Source organism: Cydia fagiglandana, chromosome 17, assembly GCF_963556715.1.
Source record: "Cydia fagiglandana chromosome 17, ilCydFagi1.1, whole genome shotgun sequence".
NCBI classification, from domain to species: domain Eukaryota; kingdom Metazoa; phylum Arthropoda; class Insecta; order Lepidoptera; family Tortricidae; genus Cydia; species Cydia fagiglandana.
Genome location: NC_085948.1, coordinates 15,004,296 through 15,029,020, shown reverse-complemented (window position 1 = coordinate 15,029,020; position 24,725 = coordinate 15,004,296). Strand labels below are relative to the sequence as shown.

The window sequence follows — 24,725 nt, the reverse complement described above, 5'->3', positions numbered from 1 at the left end:
TATGTAGGTACAAAAGGCATACGGTCCACCGATGTATAGTTAATTTAATAACAGTGTGGGCGATGGTACAGTCGAGTTCACAAACATCTTTACAAGCCAACGTTCCAAAAATATATTTACGCGCCTCTATGACACTGACAATAAGCTTGTGTAAATATATTTTTGGATCGTTAATAGGTACTTGTACATGTGAAGATTTATGTGAACTAAAACGTACCACAACGGTAGGAGCCAACTTATTTACGGCTGATATGATAGCCTCTATCATAGTTTAATATTCCGAAACTTCGAGAATTTTAACTTTAGTTCAACCCGTAAAGGTTAAACTAATATTGACGTAGGCTACAATGTTACTGGATAGTTACTGGTGTCTGACATTAAAATTTTGAGGCTTAACTAAAACCAAAAAAACTGGGCAAGTGCGAGTCGGACTCGCGCACGAAGGGTTCCGTACCATAATGCAAAAAAAAAACAAAAAAAAAAGCAAAAAAAAACGGTCACCCATCCAAGTACTGACCACTCCCGACGTTGCTTAACTTTGGTCAAAAATCACGTGTGTTGTATGGGAGCCTCATTTAAATCTTTATTTTATTCTGTTTTTAGTATTTGTTGTTGTAGCGGCAACAGAAATACATCATCTGTGAAAATTTCAACTGTCTAGCTATCACGGTTCGTAAGATACAGCCTGGTGACAGACGGACGGACGGACGGACGAACGGGCGGACGGACAGCGAAGTCTTAGTAATAGGGTCCCGTTTTACCCATTGGGTACGGAACCCTAAAAACGTAGTGAAGATTTAATAAAAGGGTTACCTAACTTTGAATTTGTTAAAATGTTTATTCAATCTTAATAATCGCTATTGTTCCATTTGGTAACAGTTAACGTAATAACGTAATCAATTCATCAGAACCAGCCTGCTGAGAGCGAAATTTCAGAATTCGTATTAAATACAATCAAATAGTCTAAAGAGTTAGAATTTTATTGACACAATTCATGAAATTTCATTGCCGGTTCAACTTATTAGATGGTTTAAATTACTTAAGTATTTGGTAATAAGGGGATTGCTAAGTAAGTATTTATTGCCTTCCTAAAATACATCTTATCTTATCTTATCTTATTGTTTTCGGGGGCCTTTACGGATACACTTCGAGCCATAGGGATCTTTTGTGCAATTGCCCCCTAGAAAAGATCCGTCAACTACTCAAGAGCTTTTCCCACCATATCCATGTGTCGGATGATGGAGCTCATGGGTAGCGTTTTAAAGTCCTTTGGTTCCAGGTATCCTGCTCCAAAGTCCTAAAATACATCAATAATAATATGCTAACTAACAAAACGAGACAAGTTCTTTACTTAATTTATCTTGAACTTTACAAATCGACTTCGTTTTCATATCTGTCTGTCACATCTTTCTTTCTGGATCGCATCTAAAGATAAGATAAAGATATATTTATTTGATTTTACAACATTACAGCTAGATTCAGACCGGAAAAAGTCTGCAGCGATTTTGATAGCCAGATATTTTGATTTTGATAGTGAGAGTGTCATTTTAAACGTCAAACTTCTATGAAATTATGACGTATAAATAACAGTTGCACTGCGTGGGCTAGCAAAATCGCTGCAGACTTTTAATGGTGTAACTCTAGGGGCGCCAAATGCGCTGTAATATTAAATAAGTAATAGCAAAAAGAAAGTTACTTATGTCTTTGGTAATAGTAAAGCTATATTGATGACTTATACAAACACGTAAAATAATATCTACGAGTATAAAGCTTATGATATTTGTCGGCAATCAAGTTGCAGTCAGGTGCAAAAACTAAGAAATTGTTGAGAAGTGTTATTCATCAAGTAGGCAGATTACAATGCGCTTATCTGATGAATAACGCCTAGATTGGGTAAACTTACCAGTAATAAAACCACATCATGAAGACGTGCGAGGGTAGGAAGCAGGCTGCGAACACCAGTACGAAAGCGAGGACTGTCAGCGCCACTTTCCTCCGGGCTCGCATCTGTAAATACATTATTTTAAGTCTAAGTACGTACAGAAGTAAGAAGCGTATTGACTATCATTAATTTAATATAATTGTTTTGTTCCTCTAATTGTAAATAATTTTTGAATATGACGATGTACAATTAACCCTTTACCTACGGGCTATTTAATCGCTCCGTCACCGCCCAATACGGGCATGTTTTGGCGAGAGTCAGCGGTGAGGCATTATTTCACTTACTTGTAACTTTTGATGTATTACAGCTACACACTTAAAACTTCACACACACAATAAGTATAATATGCTTAATCAATAAATAATCACTTGGAGTAATAATATTCACTATTTTTTCTGCTATCAAGCAATATACCAGTCACTAAGAAATTGAAGATTTTTAAGTTACTACTCGCGGATCTCACAAGTTTACGTTTAAAAACATTAGTTTATAATATACTTAACACAAATAAACACTTAAATAACGATAATTATGAAATTAATGCATAAAAATCAATCACAAAAAACGTTGCACGAAAACAATTTGCCACTTATGGAAAATAGTGATGTGCGTCTATCGACACATTTGTCGATATATCGATAACCTAGAAAATGTTAAACTGAAATTTAACAAGTTAGGATTGTGGTGAAATTATTATTAGGTACAATAGTACCTAATAATGATTTCATAACATGTTAAATTCCAATATTTGAACCAAAAACGGTAAAAACCACTAAAAATAACACTCCAAACACTCCCACGCCGTACTCTCATATCGACAAGAAGTTGATGAAATTTGAAAACAACACTATTGTCCGCCATATTGAATTCAATTATTAGCACCTCTGTAGTACGGGTGTCAACTCCAGTTGCCAGTAAAAAAGCGGTAATTTTAAAATTATGTTTATGTCAGAGCCATCTACCGAAATATTATGATATTTTTTTCTTTGTATCTATACTAATCACAGTGCATAATGTGACCACTATTACCAAGCCACAAGGTCTCGATTTGTTTAAAAAAAATGTTGAACATGACCATTACTTCGATCAACTATAGTTGACACCCGTACTGCAGCGGTGTTGCCTTACTGGCAACTCTGGTTGACACCCGTAGGTAAAGGGTTAATAAAAATAAAATATATTATTCTATTCTATATTCTATTATATTCTACAGGTACTACAATGCACGTGCGGCATATGGATAAAGGTCCTGTCCATGTCCGGTCCGGTCCTGTTTTAGTCTGTAAATCTATAGTTATACTGAAACTAGACTTTGTCTAGTTTAGGTCAATACACACACAAAACATCCTCTAGACCAGTGTTTTTCAAACTTTATGGTGTCACGGCCCTTTATGACCACGAAATTTTTTTCGCGACCCCCAAACCCCATTTCTACGTTTTTATATCTATATATATAAGTCTGTGCGGAAAGAGAACACGGGGCCGATTTTTGAAATTCGACCGCTAGATTTCGTGTATTTCGCGTTATAATATTTCCACTACTAGGCATTTAAATTCTACTAATAGAATTGAAAAAGAGTGGCCAATACCACTAGATTCCCAATTTCTATCGCTCATATTTTAAAAATTATATAATTATTATTTCGCCGTTTTCCATGAAATTCAAAAATCGCCCCCTCCGTCGTGAAATGTATGGGGTCCCAGACATTCTACGACCTCTTTTCTCACAGTCCATCAATGGTCGATATCAAAATAAAAAAAAACCGGCCAAGTGCGAGTCGGACTGGCAAAAAAATCAAAATTCATCATCTGTGAAAATCATCTATCACAGTTCATGGGATCCAAAAAAGCGTTTTGTGAAATTAATTCCCAGCAAGCTTCACATCATTTTAATACCTTCATTTGGTCCTAAATGCGAATAATCTGAGTTTGCTCCATCCCAGGAGGTGTGGATAAATTTTGAAAGCCTTGACATTTTACCTTGGATTGACAAAACCACTCGAAATAGAGGAACCCACCGTCAAAATTAATGTCACTAACTAACAGCAAACTAACAGCAAGGTTGTTGGGGATCAGACACTAGTAAAATATTTCGGATTTAACAAGATTTTACAAAAAAAAAAACAAATTCAAAGTGGCAACCACTTTTTACAATGTTTGACTAGGCACTAATTCATATTAAAAGCAAAGAGGGTAGCGCGACTATGCTCAGTCTAGAGTCTAGACTGAGCATAGTCGCGCTACCCTCTTTGCCACACATGCAGTAATTTTACTCCATGTTCGAGTCGAAACTGTCGAAAGTGTCTTTGTGTGACGTCCGTGTCTTTGAACGCACCAATCACGGCACGGGACTTCGCTCACCTCGTCCCGCGCACCCCCGCATTTTTGGCATCATCGGTTGCATGAAATAAGTGCTCTAAAGTCGGCCTAGATGATTCCTAGTCTATGGGTCAATACTACGGAGAATATTTGATATTTACCATCGTATTTGATATTTATCGACTGTGCATTTGTGCAAAAACACCAACATGTTTAAACTTACGTGGATTGCCGTTTTTCACGATAGGTATTGCTGTTTGCCAATCAAGTAATCAGTGCTAATGGATTTGTAGAAAACACAAATACACTACAGAGCAATAAAAAGAGTTCAGTTCGTATTAGAAGATCTATATGATTAATGCTATTACCAAATCCGTCTGCGGGAAATTTTGTACACGAACGCGTTTTTCAAACAATATTAGTACTATCACGCTCGGCGATTATTGCCCCATTTAAGGTCCCAGCAAAGTGGTTGTTCCATACTGACGCTATGGAATGTCCAGTTTAGCTAGAACCCTAAATGGCGTAACAATCACGGAGCGTGACTGTAGGTACCTACATAATATTACACTATTGTCAATTTCATCTATGATGATAGTTCCAACAGTTGAAACGAATACGCACGTATTTATACGGATTTATCCGCGTTGACCTTACAAATTGACTCATTTTCATTGCTCTCTAGTGTACAATACTCACAACGTACGCCCAGACCTGAGGCAATACATACGTAATACATTAGCAAAATGGGAAACCATAGATAAGTTCGAGGAGGCCATTCGTTTTATTGTATAAGTTTTGGGTTAGTTGGTTTTGGCTTCGAATGTCAGTTTTAAGGGTTTTGTATCACTGAGTATTCCAATAGAGCAGTGGTTCTCAAAGTTAACTGGGATTCCACCCACCTAACAAAAACTGCCGAATTCGGGAACCATCTCTTTGCTGGCTTAAAAAGAGGGCATAAAATACAATGCTTGTATTATTGTATTAGGTACATTGTTAGGCACATGCCAATCGCTTACGCTCCGTAGCGATCGAAACGCAACTGTCACTGTCGCACTACGGCACTAATATGGAAGAGTGATAGAGAGACACAAAGCGTTTCGTTGTCGTAGCGATAGCGATTGTCACATTGGCTTGGCCGGCAGATTCCCTAGTTCAGGGGCCTCCAAACTGTTTCACCTGAGGGCCATAATGTAGCGCCTCAGAAACTTTCGCGCGTCTGGTTGCTGCTGTTAGGAACAGTTCCACTCTCAGTGAATGCTAACCCCTGGAGCCTGGCCCCCGCGGGTCGGACAGTGGGCACTCGCTTTAGGTGTCAGCGGGCCGGAATGGAACGCGTCGCGGGCCGGATTTGGCCCGCGGGCCGGGGTTTGGAGAGCCCTGCCCTAGTTGTTTCAGGACCGACTCAATATTTGCTCGCGACCCACCAGTGGGTTTGGCAAATGCTTCAATAGGTAGAGAGTTTTACGTAACACTTAAACTTTTAGTGAAAACTACTTGATAATAATTTTTGCCAAGGACTATCAACTGTTTGGAAAAATAAAGTCAGCAAAGGTGACGTTTTCAACCAAAATGTACTACGTTGTCGGTTGTCGAAAATGTAAATTAGATGTGACGATCATAATACAAATTCGTGTAGATTAATTTAAGATAACTTATATCGTAATTTTATATTAAGAGAATAAATATGTAAATCTATACCTTGGTCAACTTTTCAAAAGCTTCAATTTTGTTTTGATGATTTCGTATTCATACGAAAACAGACGTACTGCTCATTTTAGATATTTTTAATTAGTAGTAGCTCCTTAGAAGGGCGAATAATAGAAGATCCCTATTCATCAGTTCTGTATTTATTATGCAAATATATAGCCCGTGCCTTTCACAAAAAGGTATTCGGCTCATTTACGAAATAAACTGTATTCAAAACATCATCCATTCAAGCATTTAAATTGGACTACAAACATTATCCAACTCCTATTTAGAATACAAATAAAAACGCGTATAAATCAGACTACATTTAAAGTTTTGTTTGAAAACTGTAAATCACAGAACTCAAACAGTGTATAACAGGTACTAAAATAGAATTTTATCTCGAGCAAACAAAATTGTAGCTCAAATCTCCCTGCCTCGCACAGCTAAACTGAAAATCCTAATTCCAGACCAAAAAAAGTAAGATAATTGTTGCCACTTTTTACTAGCGCTTGTATTTATGTAAAAATAAGTAAATAAAAGTACTTTTTGAAATCGTAGGAGTAAAATTACTAATAAATAAATTATCTTAGCGTGTTTATTTATAAAAATGAATTTATTATTTTACAAACAAATTACTGCAGCGGCAACTTTGTCTTACTTTTTTTGGTCTTGAATTACGATTTTCAGTTTAAACTGTGGAATGAACTGTCGCCTGCCTGCGGTATTTCCGGGCCGATGTGACCTTCAAACCTTCATGCAAAGACCGTACATTCATCTCATTGGCCGTCAACGCACTTAACACCTCTCTGGTGTGGCGGGTGACCATAGGCTTCGGCTACCGCTTACCATCAGCCTGTCCGTTCGTTTGCCTCTTATACCATAAATAAAAACGAAATCCATATCGAACTGTTAAAACAGAATAGGCCTCTGTGTTCTGAAAGTTGAGTTATCGTATTTATTTCGACACTTAAAAATAAACGTGACTGGAGCGGAGTTTACGAGTATGAATAAAATAAGGAAAAAGATCAGCAAACAGGATAAACGGTTTCAAAAGTTTTAGGGCTAATATTAGGGCTCCTGTTTCTGGAATTTAGTTCAACGTCCGATTAAGGGCGGATTTATATAAAAGTAGGGTAAACTTTTTCCGGCTTTAGAAGTTTAATTGATGTCAACAAGTTTGAGCTTTAATTCGACAGTCTTTCACCACGTATTCGGCCATTTCTGCCCCACCACACGATATCTCAGTGTAAAAAGTAACAGTAGTCCGACGGCCTTTGACGTGTACCGATCTACTAACAATGGCGATGACGGCGATGTATGCAGCTTGGGTGCGCGCGTTCAGATATTGTGAACACCATGGCCGCTCAGATATATCTGATAGCGAGTGTAGTAGCATAATGTACCTATACAGGGTGTTTGGTACATCGTTTGCTAAATTAAAACGGCAGATAGGTTGAGTCATTTGCTATCTTCCCAGACCTAGAATTTTTAAATTTTTCGCATGGTTTTTTTTCAGCTCTATGCCAGTTTTTCGTAAATTTTAAATTTTTACTTGCACAGTATTTTCTTTTTTTTCTAGGAATGAGTAGATAGCAAATGACTCAACCTATCTGCCGTTTTAATTTGGCAAACGATGTACCAAACACCCTGGATTTATTAAGAAATCTTTCAATTTCCCTTGTCATTTGCTTGAGCTTTTATGTCGTTAGATAAGTCTAGATCTAGATTACTAAACATGTACACATGTACTGACAACAACTCTCTAAATACAATATATATACAGGGGTACAACTAAACGAAATTAATAACTAGCTTAAATCTAAAATAGGCCCCTGAGGCATTGTACCAAGGATGCTGGCGGCATTTCCCCGATGTATCGCAATACTGATACGTTGTGCGAGGTAGCCGCCAGCTCTTCGGTCACCAGTTACGTCAACCAGACGCTTCGCGATTTCTGCGAACAACTTAAGCGCGCTGGGACCCCATGGACCTAGAGTTTCAACTCCAAATGGTACAAAATGGTACTCTCTACGGAGGCTCTTATATTTGTTACGTTTTAGAATGAACGAATTTACTCTCTAAATTAACAATCGGTGAGCTTATATCTTAGCAATTCGGTCAAATAGTTAACAGACGATGGTACCGTCAGCAGCTGCGTCACCTTGCTATTTGCGTCAGTTTAGACGCACTGTGCATTTGATCGTACCGACAGCACCGACATCTTACTGACAGATTGCGTAGCACTTATCTGCACTGTATGTAGCTGTGTTGAGTTGAAGTGGGAGAGGAAATTGTTTGATGTATTGTATGAATCTTGTATGTAGATAGGTAGATATATACCGGGTGTGGCCTGTAATATGAGCAAAAAATTAATCTGTAGGCTGTACTCCTCATACTGACCAACATATGTTCAGCAACTTTTAAAAATAACTTGTGGTTTGATTTTTAATACACTTTAAAGTTTATTCTAAGACGTAATGTAAGTATCGCGAATTTTGTTTTGTTTAAGGCGTGACAAGCAACGTCAATCACAATGATATGGCGTGGCGATGGCGTCCATTGAAGATAATATTTATTTTGCATGAAAAATAGAGAGTCTAAATACTTACTTCATAAATTTAAAAAGTTGTGGAACAAAAGTGTCACCGTTTGAGGAGTAAGTATAATCTATGTTTTAAGTATTTGCTCGTGTTACCACCCGGTATATGTATTGAGTAAGTGCGGCGTTATTAACGTTTATATCTATTTACAATATGAAAAATGGCTTTCGTGAATCTGTCTCCACGATCAGTATAATAAGCTAGTTAAGTATATAAATACAGGTTGGTACCTAGACGTCCAAATTTTTTTTTAGATTACTCACGTCGTGGGCTATCAGAATATACCCCTTTTCTGGTAGCAGATTTTTCGTAGTTTGCGAATTATCTATGAACTTTTAACTTTTGTTAAGTAATATTCCGGGGTGAAGCAAATAATTTATAAAAAAAACTGTTGAACTTTTTCGAATGTTTCTTTTTGGAACATAATACTGGATAAACGGCGCAGTTGCTAAAAAATCAGCATCCTCACTTCACTGTGAGTTGGAAACATGAAGACAAAAGACAAAGTTTTTTGGACGTCGAGGTTTGGACTACCCTGTTTAACAGATTGTAAAAGATTTTTTTTTTCCAAAACAATGATAAATATAGTTTAGTTAACCCTTTACCAGACTAAGGGATATATATTTCCCACATACGGTACTTCGAACATTTGTTCTATTTTCTATCAGTAAGACTGACATTCGATTGTCATTTTTGAACTGTCAGACTGGTAAAGGGTTAATGACCTAAACGTCGAAAAGACGAAAGTTACGTATGTACCAACTATTTTAGATACAAACAAGTAATGTGACACCAATTTTGAGTGACATGATGAATCGATGTTGGCCTGACGTGTAAAATAATTTCGAAAATAATTGGAGTTTATTTTTATTAGGATCGTTCTGGTCGCTAACGCTACGTCTTACGTAGGCGAACAACGCGCGAACGCGGCGCGGCGCGGCGCGGCGAAATCAATCCTTTGATGCCCATAGAAGTGTCCTACGTAAGCGATCTCGTTGCGAACGCGGTGCGGCGCGATTTGCACGCGAATGTCAGGCGGCGCGGCGCGGCGCGGCGCGGCGGCGGCCGCTTTCGCCGCGCCGCGCCGCGCCGCGTTCGCGCGTTGTTCGCCTACGTAAGACGTAGCGTAAGTAACAAAATAAAGCCGTTACGTCGTCGCCCAAATCTAATGTTTAGTTAATTTAATTTTTTATGTGTATTGTTTTTCTTTGTCTTTTCTTTTACTTTGTAGTTTCACAGTGCCTTGGTTTTATACTGTAATGCTGTGTTACTTATTTGATCAATAAAATAAATAAATAAATAAAATAAAACGACTTAGGTACTGGTAAGGTCAAAAACCTAATTTAAGCGCCTTAAATAAGTAGGTAGATAGTGCTGTCAAGCGATAGGGCGATAACGTGACACTTTTAATGATTACCCCATTCTCATTAGTATTCCAGAGGTCTTTCTTGCGTTCGATAACACTTTTCTAGGATTTCATTGATAAAAGAACCTTTCCATTAAAATTAAGACCTTAAGAACCGTAGTACAATTGGTAGAGGTCCGTTGAACACTTTGAATTGTATTGGTTTAAGTGGGTTGCAAAAGTTTGTTGAAAGAGTATCAAGACATAGACATACCACGCATACGGTAATTTTACTCCATGTTCGAGTCGAAAGTGTATTTCGTCCGTCTGACGTCCGTGTCTTTGAACGGACCAATCACGGCACGGAACTTTGCTCACCACGTCCCGCCTTGTTTATTTGATTTATTTATTTATTTTATTAATTTACTTATTTTATTAATTTATTTTAGTGACAGAAAAACGCCCGCAATTGACGAACTTCAATTGTTCGGGTTCTAGCCCAGTACTTACAACGTTACATACTACATTGCTTCGCAACTCCGCTAAGATTGAGTGAAAGAGATAGCTGATGCTACGAGTGGAAGAGACGTAAAGATAATTAAGCCATTTCTACATGTTTTAAATTAAATTAATTCAATTATAACGTAAGCGTTCAAGTACGAGTATATTACCCGCTTTTGGGAATATTACCGGTAAGAATGGTAATTTACTTACTAGTAATATTCCCAAATGGTAAAATACCGGTAATGGTATTTTACTCTCGGCACATCACTAGTCGTGTGTCGATAGATGGCAGTAAATTTACTGTGACTACAAAATTTACTAACAGGACCCCTCTATCTATTCTTTTTGTAAATACGAAATAGTTACTATTTAAGTGTATTATGAATGTTATAATTTTGGATAATGTTAAAGAAATAAATATTATTCTTATTCTTATTCTTATTCTTATTCTAGTTTCCAGTGATCCAGAAAAAGGGATAACTTCTCCAAAGTCAATTCCTGAAGGTTTATTTATATTTTTAACGACATGTCTACACGGCAATCGTAAACGGTGGATCGTGTTCGTTTTTCGACAGTTGTGATAACAACATTAGTGACATAAGGGCATTTCTATTTAAAGTTGTAGCAAAATTTTTTGTGTTAGAACTGGGAATTTTTTTATATATTATTTATACTCAGAATCAGGAACCTTTTCCATTTTTACTGAGAAAAAAGTGTCTCCAAAATTTTTGGTCCGTTTGGTCACGGTTTCCAATACAAATTCTATGACCGTAACAAAACGGACAGCAAAAATTAGTATGAAATTTTGGGGACACTTTTTTTGCGTATTAGGACCGAAAGAGCTCGTAATTCTGAGTGGAAATAATATAAAAATTCCAAAATCTAAAATGCAAGTTGAGGGTACAACTTTAAATAGAAATGCCCTAAGAATTATGTATTATCATGCCGCGATCAGAAAGGGATTAGAAATAACAGATTTCGTCACTTACGTCAAAATCAATATGGATTGACAGCTATCTCAATCCCTTTTTAATTGCGATTCAGTAATACGTAGGTACATCAAAGAAATTTACGTGAATAGGATAATATTTTATAGATATTACAGGAAAGTTATTATAACATTATAAGTACTTAAATACTTTCTTTTCTTAATATTATATATTATTTAAAGTGACCGAGAGGCTGATCTTGATTTAAAATTTTGGTATAAATATGAATAAATATATAAAATCGACTCAGGTACCGATTTATACGTATACCTATACCTACATATTTATAATATATACTCAGGAACAAATAGGTAATCGGTGTTCATCACACAAATAAATGTCCTCACAAGCATATTCAGTGCAAAAATGCTTGTACCGCACATTGCCGCATACTGGTGGAATAATCATCATCATCATCAGCCTACTTTCGTCCACTGCTGGCTATAGGCCTCCCCTACTGCGCGCCATTGAGCACGATTTGCGGCAACTCTGATCCAGCTCTTGCCAGCCTTGCGAAGGTCATCGATCCATCTAGCCTGAGGGCATCCTACGCTACGTTTGCTGGTGGAATCCCGCCTTTATAACGCCCAAACCCCAAACGATAACCATTTTATTGAAATCGATTGGTTTTTAGTAAAATTAGCTTTGGAACACTTATTCCACATAATCGTTTGGCTCCGCTCCAACGCTCTTATAGACCATATGGGCCTGTCTTGATATTGATTGTAGCGTGGTTGCGATTTAGAAACAAGGTTTATCCGGCAAGGAAATGGTTATTATGGTAAACTGGGTATGTTTGTGTCAACGTCTAATCGTTCATTCGACGGACACCGTTTTATCACGCTGTCACGTAGATAATCTGAACGACCATCATATCCGTAATGATTCATATAAAACTAGAAAATGGACCTTAATAGAAGTGTTCTTTTCCTGATGACTCATACTTTAACCTCAGTCTTAAAGTATGAGTCATCAGGAAAAAAACACTTCTATTAAGGTCCATTTTCTAGTCCAAGTCTTAAAAAATAATGCTGTATTGTATCTACAATGTAAATCCCATTTACAACCCAGCATATTGCTCTACGAATTCTTGGCAGGATCGCAGCATGCTTTGCCAAGACTATTATCGCTTCTGTTTGTTTTTTAGGGTTCCGTGAATGAAATTGATACATTTTTAGGTATAAGTTTAAGAAACTGATTAAGAAAATAATTGTTCTAGAAAAAAGTATTTCTAAATGTCTCGTCATAACATAAATAATTTTAAAAGAATTTTACCTACAGCTAAATAATTTTAGGAACGCATGATATATGACGCTTTTTCTTCAATACTAATGATGTGTTTGAACAGTTACTATAATTCAAAACAGTCCATTATGTTAATGTATTATGTATGTATGTATAAACTCTTTATTGTACAAAACACAAATGGCACACACGATAGGCAGTACAAAGGCGAACTTATTATCTATATAAAAAAAACTTCTTGATTTAATGGAAGCATTAACTCTAGAAAATACACCTACGCATCCAAAATTAGAATACCTAAATCGTTTTTTAACGACCTAAAACACCATCAACGATGTTACTCATATTTTATATAAAAATGACACGTCTTCATTATTTTCAGATCATTTTCAGATCAATCCCCACGTCCCACGGTAAGCTCAATAAGGCTTGTGTTGTGGGTACTAGACGACGATATATATAACTATATATAAATACTTATTTATATATAGTTATATATATCGTCAATAGTAATATATATTAGGTTAGGTTAGAACTGCGAGCCTTACAGAAACGAAAAGTGGGTGGTTTTACCTCCTCTTCTACATGTGCACCATCTACTATAATCTTTCATCGGGCCCCATAGATGTCGGTTTTTTTTCTTAAAAATTATCATCTAATAATCTCAAGAATCAGTGCATGATTCAAACTTTACCGGTCGCCGTGGTAAGACCTAGGATTTACCATATCGGTGTTGGTAAAAGCCCGAAGTAAACTAGTAAGATTTAACATTTCGGGCTTTTATCGATCGGCATCGGTAAAACCTAGGATTTACCGGTAAATCCTAGGTTTTGCCGTACTTCGGGCTTTTACAGTGACATATACATAGAAAACATCCATAACTTGGGAACAAATATTTGTGATAAACACACAAATAAATGCCCTTACCAGGATTCGAACCCGGGACCTCCTGCTTCGTAGGCAGGGTTACTGACCGACTAGGCTAGGAGGCCGTCAAACTAATACAAATACATACTTCTTCTACAAACTTATACATTACTTCATACTTAATACAAATGATCGTTAGATAATAATTTCAACCGAAAAAGGAATACTGGCAGTCCGCCAATACAGTAGGTGTAGTTTGAGTTCAGAAACATCTTTACAAGTTAACGTTCCAAAAATATATTTACACTACCTTATTGTCAGTGTCTTACCAGAGGGCAAAGTTGTTGTTTAATCGCTTGTGCTTATTTGATACCCGAGCAAGTGAAAATATCCAAAATTGAACCACGAGCGTAGCGAGTTGTTCGAAAAATGAAATCTTGAGCGTTTCGAGGGTTTCAAAGCACGAGAGTTAAACAAAATTTGCCCCCGAGTGAAACAAATAACTATTACACACCTGTAAGACACACACACACCAACTCAAATCAAATAAAATATTAAATGTAAAATATGAAACAAAATCAAACCAAATCAAATCCAAATGAATGTTATTAAATATTTATCATCCAAAATCATCATTTAATAGTAAATTCTACCAGCAAACATAAGAAAACAACTTAAATTTTGTATTTGATGATTTTGCCTCACATGTGAATAAAATGCAACTTTGCTATCATGTTTTGAAGTGCAAAGTAAGCCTTTCCGAGCTGGTGTGGTGAAAATATATTTTTGGAACGTTAGCTTGTAAAGATGTTTGTGAACCCGACTGCACTATTGTGTAACTTTTATATACGACACGTATTGTCCTCTGTTCCCCAATGGCGTAACAGTGTTGGTTGCCGCGACAAAATGACGACCTTTTATGTGATTGTTGAAAATGTAGCCAATGTAGGTATGGTAGACGTCAAAGATATGTTTACATTTTTCGCCTTATTACAAAGGAGTACGGTGCAAAAGTGTAAACATATCTTTGACGTCGACGTACCTACAGATAAAATTGCCAAGTAACGCCTTGTTATAAATAGTTCGAGTGTTGGCAAGAGACATGACAAGTTTGTACAAAGGCCAGACTATTTTGAGTCTTTGAAAGCTTTGCCGATAATAACCTTTTGTGGAAAGTAGTTTCAATGAAAATACTTAGCAATGACACATAATTGTATCATCAGTAAAGTGCGTGGTTATTTATTTACATAAGTACATAATGATAATACATTATTTCCGATAAGTAACTAGGTTTTTTTCAACAACTTCTCCGGATTGACCTTAGAGCATTTAATAACTGGAGTCGCCTTTAAGACCCTCTGCCGAAACCTTGAAGCACAATTGTCCAAACTTTTGTATGGACCAACGTGACATGGCTTTTTGTACGTTACGTACAAAAGCCTACATTTGACGTGCCCCTCCCCCGCAAAAATCCAGCCACTTGTTTTCTTAAGTACCTACGTATATACGATCTGTTTAGTAAAGATTCTTAGGTTGTCATAGGAGGTTGTCTCCATGACATAATTTATACATAGAATACTTTAGTTTACAATTATCAAATTGGACCCCTTAATAATAGTGGAATTCCTGGATTCAAATAATACCTACCAATCAAAATTGTCTTGTCTAAACGGACGGAAAATACTACAGAGAAAATGTGGCTTTATATCAGAAAAAGGTACTTATGCACATAGAATAGAATAGAATAGATTTATTCGTAAGCACAAACAATCGGTACAATACATAATAAAAAAGAAAACACAAAATAAGATTAAAGTGCCACGAAATGGCCCATCTCAGCATGTTGCTGGTGGCTTCCAGCGCTGATCTTCCGATGAGACCATCAAGTGAGAAGAATCACGGGAGGTAATAGACAAGAAGAAACGAGTCGGACTCGCGCACGAAGGGTTCCGTACCATAATGCAAAAAAAACGAAAAAAAAGTAAAATAAAAAACGGTCACCAGTACTGACCACTCCCGACGTTGCTTAACTTTGGTCAAAAATCACGTTTGTTGTATGGGAGCCCCATTTAAATCTTTATTTTATTCTGTTTTTAGTATTTGTTGTTATAGCGGCAACAGAAATACATCATCTGTGAAAATTTAAACTGTTTAGCTATCACGGTTCGTGAGATACAGCCTGGTGACAGACGGACGGACGGACGGACGGACGGACGGACGGACAGCGAAGTCTTAGTAATAGGGTCCCGTTTTACCCTTTGGGTACGGAACCCTAAAAAGACAGAAATATGGAGCATAAAGACCTTTCTGTCACATGGACTATAAGTATCCTTTTCTGCTGGAAAGGTCCTTATGCACATGACCTTTCCCTGAAGAACAGCCAAAAATTTCCAAAATCCACCCACCTATCTCTGCGTGCCTTGCATCTCCCCCGGCATGTTCTGCGTGCTCAGCACCAGATGGCGCGCCATCAGGATGTATAACAGCGCGATGACGGCCAGCGGCAGCGAGTAGTACACCAGGAAACGGAGTAGCACCATCGTGGAGGGGTACGTCTCGCCCCTACCTTTCCATCACATGGACCGTAAGTACCCTTTTCTGATGGAAAGGTCCTTATGCATATGACGTATTATAAGGACCTTTCCCTGAAGGACAGCCAAAAATTTCCAAAATCCACCCACCTGTCTCTGCGTGCCTTGCATCTCCCCCGGCATGTTCTGCGTGCTCAGCACCAGATGGCGTGCCATCAGGATGTAGAACAGCGCGATGACGGCCAGCGGCAGCGAGTAGTACACCAGGAAACGGAGCAGCACCATCGTGGAGGGGTACGTCTCGCCCCTACCTTTCCATCACATGGACCGTAAGTACCCTTTTCTGCTGGAAAGGTCCTTATGCATATGACGTATTATAAGGACCTTTCTCTGAAGGAAAGCCACAAATTGACAATCCACCCACCTGTCTCTGCGTGCCCTGCATCTCCCCCGGCATGTTCTGCGTGCTCAGCACCAGATGGCGCGCCATCAGTATGTAGAACAGCGCGATGACGGCCAGCGGCAGCGAGTAGTACACCAGGAAACGGAGCAGCACCATCGTGGAGGGGTACGTCTCGCCCCAGTCCGGGGGGTACGGGTAGCATACCAGGAACTGGAAAAAAAGATACTTTAAATGTTAGACGGAGAGCTACGGAAATAGGTTTGCAATTTATAGAGCAAGGGAGTCCCTCTAGTTAGTATGTCATACTATCATTATTATTTAATTCGGCAGCTGTTTAGCGGTGGGTGTGAGAGTGCTAGCTAGCATGTAATAATGTGGAAAAAATCGCAAAAATGGGATAAACACTGCTTTTAAGAAATTCTAAAATTGAATTAAGAGCGTAGCGAGTGGTTCGAAAAAGGCTTAAACAAACTTTCCCGAGTGAAATACAAAGTTTTTCATCACATCAACACTGTAAAACATTACAAATGAAATCTAAATAAACGTTATTAAATAGGTATTTACCATAAAAAAATATCACTTAGCGCCATTTGCACCATCCCACTAATCCGAGGTTAACCAACTAAACCTGGAGTAGGTACCATGGTTACCAGTACAATTTGAAACTGGGTTAACGGTTTAACGGGTTACCCCGGGTTAGTGGCGCTTAGAAATTCATTTTATTAGCCAATATGAGGAAAGAAATCAAAATTTTCATTAGATTACTTTGCCAACTCTTGTAGATAAAATGTAACTAATCCTTCTAGCATGCTGAGTGTGAACACCCAACAAACCGATACTCAAAAAAAGTTCGTTCTGTATGGTTTGGACGAGTTCTACGGAGAAACGGAGATGTCATTGTATCCTCGCGTAAACAATATGTTTAGTGACATACTCAACGTCGACATAAATGGATTCATCGAGTCAATTAAACGAGTAGGAAAAAAGGGAAATCGTCGCCCCTTAATAATTGAGCTAATCAGCAACAGGATGAAAAGATACATTTTGGACAGCGCCCACTGTTTCCAGAACACCGGATATGCTGTATCGGATGTCCTTGATAGGGCCGCGTTAGAAAAACGAAAACACCTCAGGGAAATGCTAACTAGTGCACGAAAAGATGGGAAGTACGCAGTGATCAGGAATAATAAGCTTTACATAAACGGTTTGGAATACAAAAACGAAGGCAAAGCAAGAAAATCCTCACTAGAAAAGTCTAGCGCTCCACCAGCCTCTGTCAATACTCCTACCACGTCCGCATGTCGAGAGGAAAATGAATTACCCCTTATTACTGCGACTGCTGGTTTAAGCCCCAGCCCTAGCCACCGAAACTCGCCCATTGAAAACTCAGACCGGACATTTCGTTAACAAAGACATGATTATTTTCCAAAATATGCAAAGTATTTTTAACAAACGGGACATTTTACAGGCATTTCTAGAAGATCTACGCGAGCCCCTACTAGCCTTCTGTGTTTCGGAGACCTGGCTCACCCAGGCGAAAGCTGAACTCATTCACTTCGATAACTACCACATAGCAGCATCATTCCACCGAGAGACTCACAATGGAGGAGGCGTTTGCATATTACTACGCGATAACGTAAACTACATCGAGCGAAAGGAAATAATGTCCATGTCCGTAGAATACGTAATAGAAATTTGCGCGATAGAACTTCTTGATTTAAATCTTATATTAATTGTATTATATTGGAACAATAGAGAGAATGTAATTTTTTATGCCCAATTTAAATCAATGTTGGAATACTTACAATCAAAATACTATAACAAAAAAATTATTATTGGCGGTGATTTAAATATTAACGTTTTAGAAAAATCGAGGCAATCAACTAACTTATTAGATTTAATGTTAATATAATTTTAAACAATATACCTATTACCGAACCTACGCGAATAAATAAGAATACTTCAAGTTGCCTAGATTTAATCTTTACAAACTTTACAGAAAATTTCGATAACAGAACTGGGATTTTCTGATCATAGCTGCACTACTATCACTTTAGGAAACAAAAACACAAGTAACATGTGCAAAAAGTTTTGGTACCAAACAAAGCGTGTATACAACGAAAAAAATATAGAATCATTTAGAACAGAATTGGCGATGGTAGACTGGAATAACTACATTTCCTCAAACAAATCCGTAAACGAAAATTATAATTTACTAAATAAAAAGCTAGGAGAAATTTTAAATAAATCTATACCTAAACAACGCCTTAAAATAAAACCTCCGAAGACAAATCTTTGGCTAACGCGAGGCATAAAAACATCTTGTTTACACAAACGATTCTTACGGATCCATGTTATCTCGTCCAGAGATCAAACATTAGCAAAACATTACAAAACGTATGAAAAAATGTTAAAAAAGATTATCCAAAAATCGAAAAAATTACAATTCATTACAAAAATGCAAAAATCATCAAACAAAATAAAATGCATGTGGCAAATAATAAATCAAAATCTGATAAAAAAGCTACACAAAATAAGGAAAGCATACAATTACTTATCGACAACAAATTGACGTCCGATCCTATACTGTAGGGCTATGATGGTCGACTGGATAAATGATATGGCTGTATAAATGATGATAAAACTGACATTTTATCCAGTTTTTATTGATTTGTCGTCTTTTCCACTTTTGACAGCGATAGTCGTTAAATGATTAACTGCATAACATGGTCGTTGGATAATATGTCATTTGTCTACATTTCCAACTTAAACTTAGTGGATAAGTGGATAAGTTAAATGATATAAATGCCACTTGTCTAGATTTATACAGTTTTATAACATTCATACCGTTTTGTCCACTTAGACAACAATACACGGTAAATGGCTACGATTGTTGGATAATTAGACATATAGTCGATTTTTGACGGCTAGCCTTTGATTAATTTGTCGTAGTGCTCCCTGGGTCACGATAAGCGCAGTTAAGAAGCTGTGATTAGTCTTAACTTAATTGATTCATTTGTGTTACGAAAATTAACTATGTAAATTGTATTGTTTGTATTTTATTGTACTTAAATCGTACACATATAAGTCTATTGCATTCGCTAACACACTTTCATGCATCTAACTTAATTAGAAATGGCTTAACTGTGGTAACACAATGGAATCAATTAACTTTGGACTAATTACAGGTGCTTAACTATGTACAAATTGTTTGCACTTCACTCATAAGTCATAAATATTCTTGTGGTATATAAGTGGTAAAAAATGCAATTTCTTGAAGTTAAAATATCAGTAGGTAAGTATCTGTTTTTTTTTTCTTAAATTTGAATTTACATATAACATTATCAATACGTACATTATTTGTAGGGATGGCAAGATAATAATATCATTTCTTCTTGACAGCTGCTGCTATCGAAGAAAAATAGCATAAATAGATAACTCCAACGACGGGCCATTAAGGACTACATGCAATCCATTTGATATGCCCAGCGAGGAGTTTCGGCACATATATAGAGTGCGCAAAGAATTGGCACTCTATTTGTGTGCCAAACTCGACACTGACCTCAAGCCTCAACATGGCGATGGATTGCCGGCACATTTTAAAGTAAAGATACTCGTATTATGTTGCACTATTCCTCAAATCATTCTTGTCACCTTATCTAATAACGACATACCAACTTACAACTCTTTGTTTTAGGTTCTAACATCACTATCACTGCATCTACTGGCTGACGGTAGTTACTAAAGAGGAACTGGACAAGACCATGGAGAAGAAGTAGGAATAGTTGAAGTTGAAGAAGTTAGGGAAGTTGAAGTTGAAGAAGTTGGAGAAGTCGAAGTTGAAAAACTTGAAGAAGTTGGAGAATTTGAAGTTGAAGAAGTTAAATAAGTTGGAGAATTTGAAGTTGAAGTAGTTAAATAAGTTGGAAAAGTTTAAGTTGAAGAAGTTGAAGTTCAACAAGATGAAGATGTTGGAGAAGTTGAAGAAGGTTAGGAAGATAAAGTTGGAGAAGTTAAAAGTTGCTTTTTATTTATTCTCCATACAAACTTCCACCCCCATGTCATCTCTTTTTCACCCTTATGGTATGGCTTAGGTATGGCTAATAAAATTGGTCACAAATACATAAACATTCTTTATCTCTTACGAACTTTTAAATGATAAAAGGCAAGTCCCATTTCAAGAAATTATTGAACCCCTATACAAATTTCCACCCTTTGTTTACACCCCTAAGGGATGATTTCGGGGATAAAAACTATTCTCTATCCTTCCTCACAACTCAAACTATCACCATACCAAATTTCATTTAAATCGGTTCAGCGGTTATTGATTGCCCATACAAACTTCCATCCCCCTTTTCGCCCCCTTAAGGGGTGAGTTCTGAGATAAAAAGTATCCGATGTTCTTCCCCGGGAGTCAAACTACCCCTATACCAAATTTCAACTAAATCGGTTCAGCGGTTTAAGCGTGAAGAGGTAATAGACAGACAAACAGACAGACAGACACACTTTCGCATTTATAATATACTAGCTTTTGCCCGCGACTTCGTCTGCGTGGAATTAGGGACAGCAGCTAAAGTAGGTATAGCGCCTGGATAATGCTAATAGCAGTTATTTAATTCGCGCATTGCTTACTTCAATTAATAGATAATTCATTAACTCTTTCAATTCCACCCGCCTTTGATTTTTTCCTTCCTTCCTTTGATAATTTCCGACATAAAAACTATCCTAATATATATCCTTCCCCGGGAGTCAAACTATCTCTTTACCAAATTTACTAAATCGATTCAGCGGCTTAAGCGTGAAGAGGTAACAGACAGACTGACACACACACTTTCGCCTTTATAATACTAGCTTTTGCCCGCGACTTCGTCAGCGTGGAATTATTAATTTAGGTACGTAGCTATTAAATATTTTATTCAACCTGCGTTTTGTTGATTCCCCATACAAACTTCAACCCCCCTTTTCACCCCCTTAAAGGGTGATTTCTTGAATGAAAACTATCCTTTGTCCTTCCCCGGGACTCAAACTATCTCCATACCAAATTTCGACTAAATTCTGCACCAGCGCCGGTCCTGCACCGCGCGGGCGGGACAGTTCCTATTGACAATGTTTGTTGTGCAGTTGTTGTTAAGTCCCCATACAAAATTCCACCCCTTTAAGGCATGAAATGGTAGGCCCGTATATTTACATGTTTATGCAAGTAACTGACGGTCTTTCCACCGCTATACATATACAACCGGCTGACCGTTTTTAGGGTTCCGTACCCAAAGGGTAAAACGGGACCCTATTACTAAGACTCTGCTGTCCGTCCGTCCGTCTGTCACCAGCCTGTATCTCACATAGACCTAGGATTCGCTTGCGCTATATCTCACGAACCGTGACAGCTAGACAGTTGAAATTTTCACAGATGATGTATTTCTGTTGCCGCTATAACAACTAATACTAAAAACAGAATAAAATAAAGATTTAAGTGGGGCTCCCATAAACGTGATTTTTGACCGAAGTTAAGCAACGTCGGGAGGGGTCAGTACTTGGATGGGTGACCGTTTTTTTTTGCATTATGGTACGGATCCCTTCGTGCGCGAGTCCGACTTGCCCGGTTTTTTTTATTTATAATAGCATCTAAACTATCATCTGGCGAAGTATCAGGCGCGATAATTGAAAAAAAAAATTACAATTTCATGTGATCAACTGACGGTCTTTCCACAGCGATACAACCGGCTGACATTTTTTTAATTCACGATAACATCTAAGAAACTATCATCTCAGTCAAAGTATTAAGCGGGAGGCGATGACTGACGATATTTGCTTCTGCCGCAACATATAGGGCTAGTATAAGGTGACGCTTACGGGAAAGGGGCTGTGACCCTCGCTCTGGTTAATTCCTTGTCCAACAAATATCACTGGCCATTTAGCGAGGTAATGCCGCCAGTATTTTTGGCACATTACGTCCGGGGTATAATCAGAGTGGGGGGTAATATTGTATTTGTTAAGTCATTTAGTTTTACTTATTACTAGAAGAGGTACAGTCATCAGCAATAGTATCTTACACAACTAGGGCCGCAAAAATATGTGACACGTTCTTATTTGGAGCGCAATAAGAGCGCGTCATATATTTTTGCGGCCCTAGTTGTGTAAGATACTATTGCTGATGACTGTACATATTATTCGCTGGGTCGGAGATAGCGGAAGCAGTTATAAAGTTGACCCAAAAATTTTTTATTAAGCTATGAGCTTCATCACATATGTTCCTTGAGTAATTCTAAGCATTTCAAGCCTGGGAGCCAATAAGAAATGTGTGTCTACTCGGATTTGTAATGGATTCAAACTTTCAACCCCTTTTTAACCCTGTTAGGGGATGAATTTTACAAAACGCTGAAATTACTTTTCCTGTCTTTTAATAATATCCCCAAATACAAAGATTCAAGTCCCGCGTTCGAAAATTTTTTTGATATCCATACAAACTTTCAACTCCTTTTTCACCACCTTAGGGGATGAATTTTCAAAAACGCTGAAATTAGTTTTCTTGTATTTTAATAATATATCGTTTTACGAAGTTTCAAATTCCTAGCTTAAAATAAAACTTGAACCCCATACAAACTTTCATCCCCTTTTTAACCCCCTTAGGGGTTGAATTTCTCAAAATCGCTTCTTATCTCTTGTACACTTTATAAATGTAATCTAGTGTGCAAATTTCAACTTTCTATCTTTTGTAGTTTCGGCTCCGCGTAGCAAAAATCTCCAACCAAATTTTTCACCTTTTTACGTTTTTCTTGTAAAATTACTATGAAATTGAAAAAACAAATATCAGCAATGAATTTTACGTCTTTGGTTTATACGAAAATGATACCAAACTTGCCCTAGTACCCACCAGGATCAGAGTAGATTTTTTTTAAAGATGACGGATGGCGGCCGTCTTTGTACCCCACCCTCCCCCCCACTTCACGCTAGAAATGCTTAGAATTACTCAAATATCAGATGTGATGAAGCTCATAGCTTAATAAAATTTTTTTGGGACATGTATGGCAGCGTTACATAACTGACTCCAGTAAGAACCACGAATCGATCGCAACGCGCACCATGGCCCAAAAAGAAACTTTCGGCAGACCAACTGTCACATTTTACTAGCGAGGTTTACCTACGTATCTGTGTATTTAAAAGTAATAATAATAAATAAAGCACCAGGACCAGCTTCCATTATTAACTTTAATGCTGACTCTCCCTTCAATTCCAACATATAACGGCAAAGGATTACACCTAATTTTCTTTGCAGGTGCATACATTTCTTCAAAGTAGGTATTTCCCTTTTGAGTTATTTTCTTTGGCGAACTGTCTGGCACTAGGTCTGCCCAATTGCTGCTCTTTACTGGTTTTTGGGAAGTTTTCTTAGTAGTAGATGTAGTATATCAGAGCCGCGATATGTTTACTGCTAACGTACACACAATCACATTTTCCACTCGTAACATAACGACTAGAATCAATCTGTAAAAAATAAATTAGTTCTTTACTTTCTATTACATTAATGGATTATAATATTATGTATGTACTACGTCAAAGATTGAAAAAACAGAAAAAACAGCTTACATTCAAGGACTTTTGTCACTGAAGTTTGACGAATTAGGTACATGAGCTTCAATGGTGTGGCTCTTATGAATCTTATGATCTTCACATTTGATTTCTTTTAGGTACATCTTGCACATGTTAAGCCAAAACTTATTATTATCCTTTTGGAAAAACACGAAAAGTCTGCATTATTAACGACACTACAGTCATATCTAATACCTTTAAACGAGCAATTCTTGGATATTTATTTATTTATATGTAAGTATATATATTTCGGGGATCTCGGAAACGGCTCTAACGATTTCGATGAAATTTGTTATATGGGGGTTTTCGGGGGCGAAAAATTGATCTAGCTAGGTTTTTATATGTTTTCCGAGCATAGCTCGGTCTCCCAGCTCATATGAAATGCGTTATTCGATTTTTATTTCTCTTCTCGTAAAGTCGGCCATGAGGAAGTCCGTGAGAGTGTACTACCTGAAATTTTTTGATTGTGCCATTTATGCCATTTTAGAGGGGAAATGTTAGATTTACCTGTTCGAATAGAATATATGTAAATTACAATATCTCATTGAAATTATTTGTTCTCTTCGTTGACAGCCAGCCATGTGACATTTCAAAGTCCGCTGTCATATCGCACCCAGCGAATAGGTTATGTTTTATTTTCAAATTAAACGATTTCTTTTTCTAAACTGCAACATTCCTAACTGTAGGTACATCGGTAGACC

General features: G+C 37.4%; 1 protein-coding gene across 1 annotated transcript in view; it reads right to left on the bottom strand.

Moving 5' to 3' along the window:
* Positions 1 to 24,725, bottom strand: part of LOC134672595 (neuropeptide CCHamide-1 receptor-like) — a 269,080-nt gene that overhangs the window by 22,092 nt on the left and 222,263 nt on the right. The window contains exons 5-6 of the mRNA XM_063530546.1: positions 16,459 to 16,647; positions 1,904 to 2,007 (exon numbers count right to left, since the gene is read on the bottom strand). Of these exons, the coding sequence (XP_063386616.1) occupies positions 1,904 to 2,007; positions 16,459 to 16,647 (293 nt within the window). The remainder of the gene's footprint in view (positions 1 to 1,903; positions 2,008 to 16,458; positions 16,648 to 24,725) is intronic.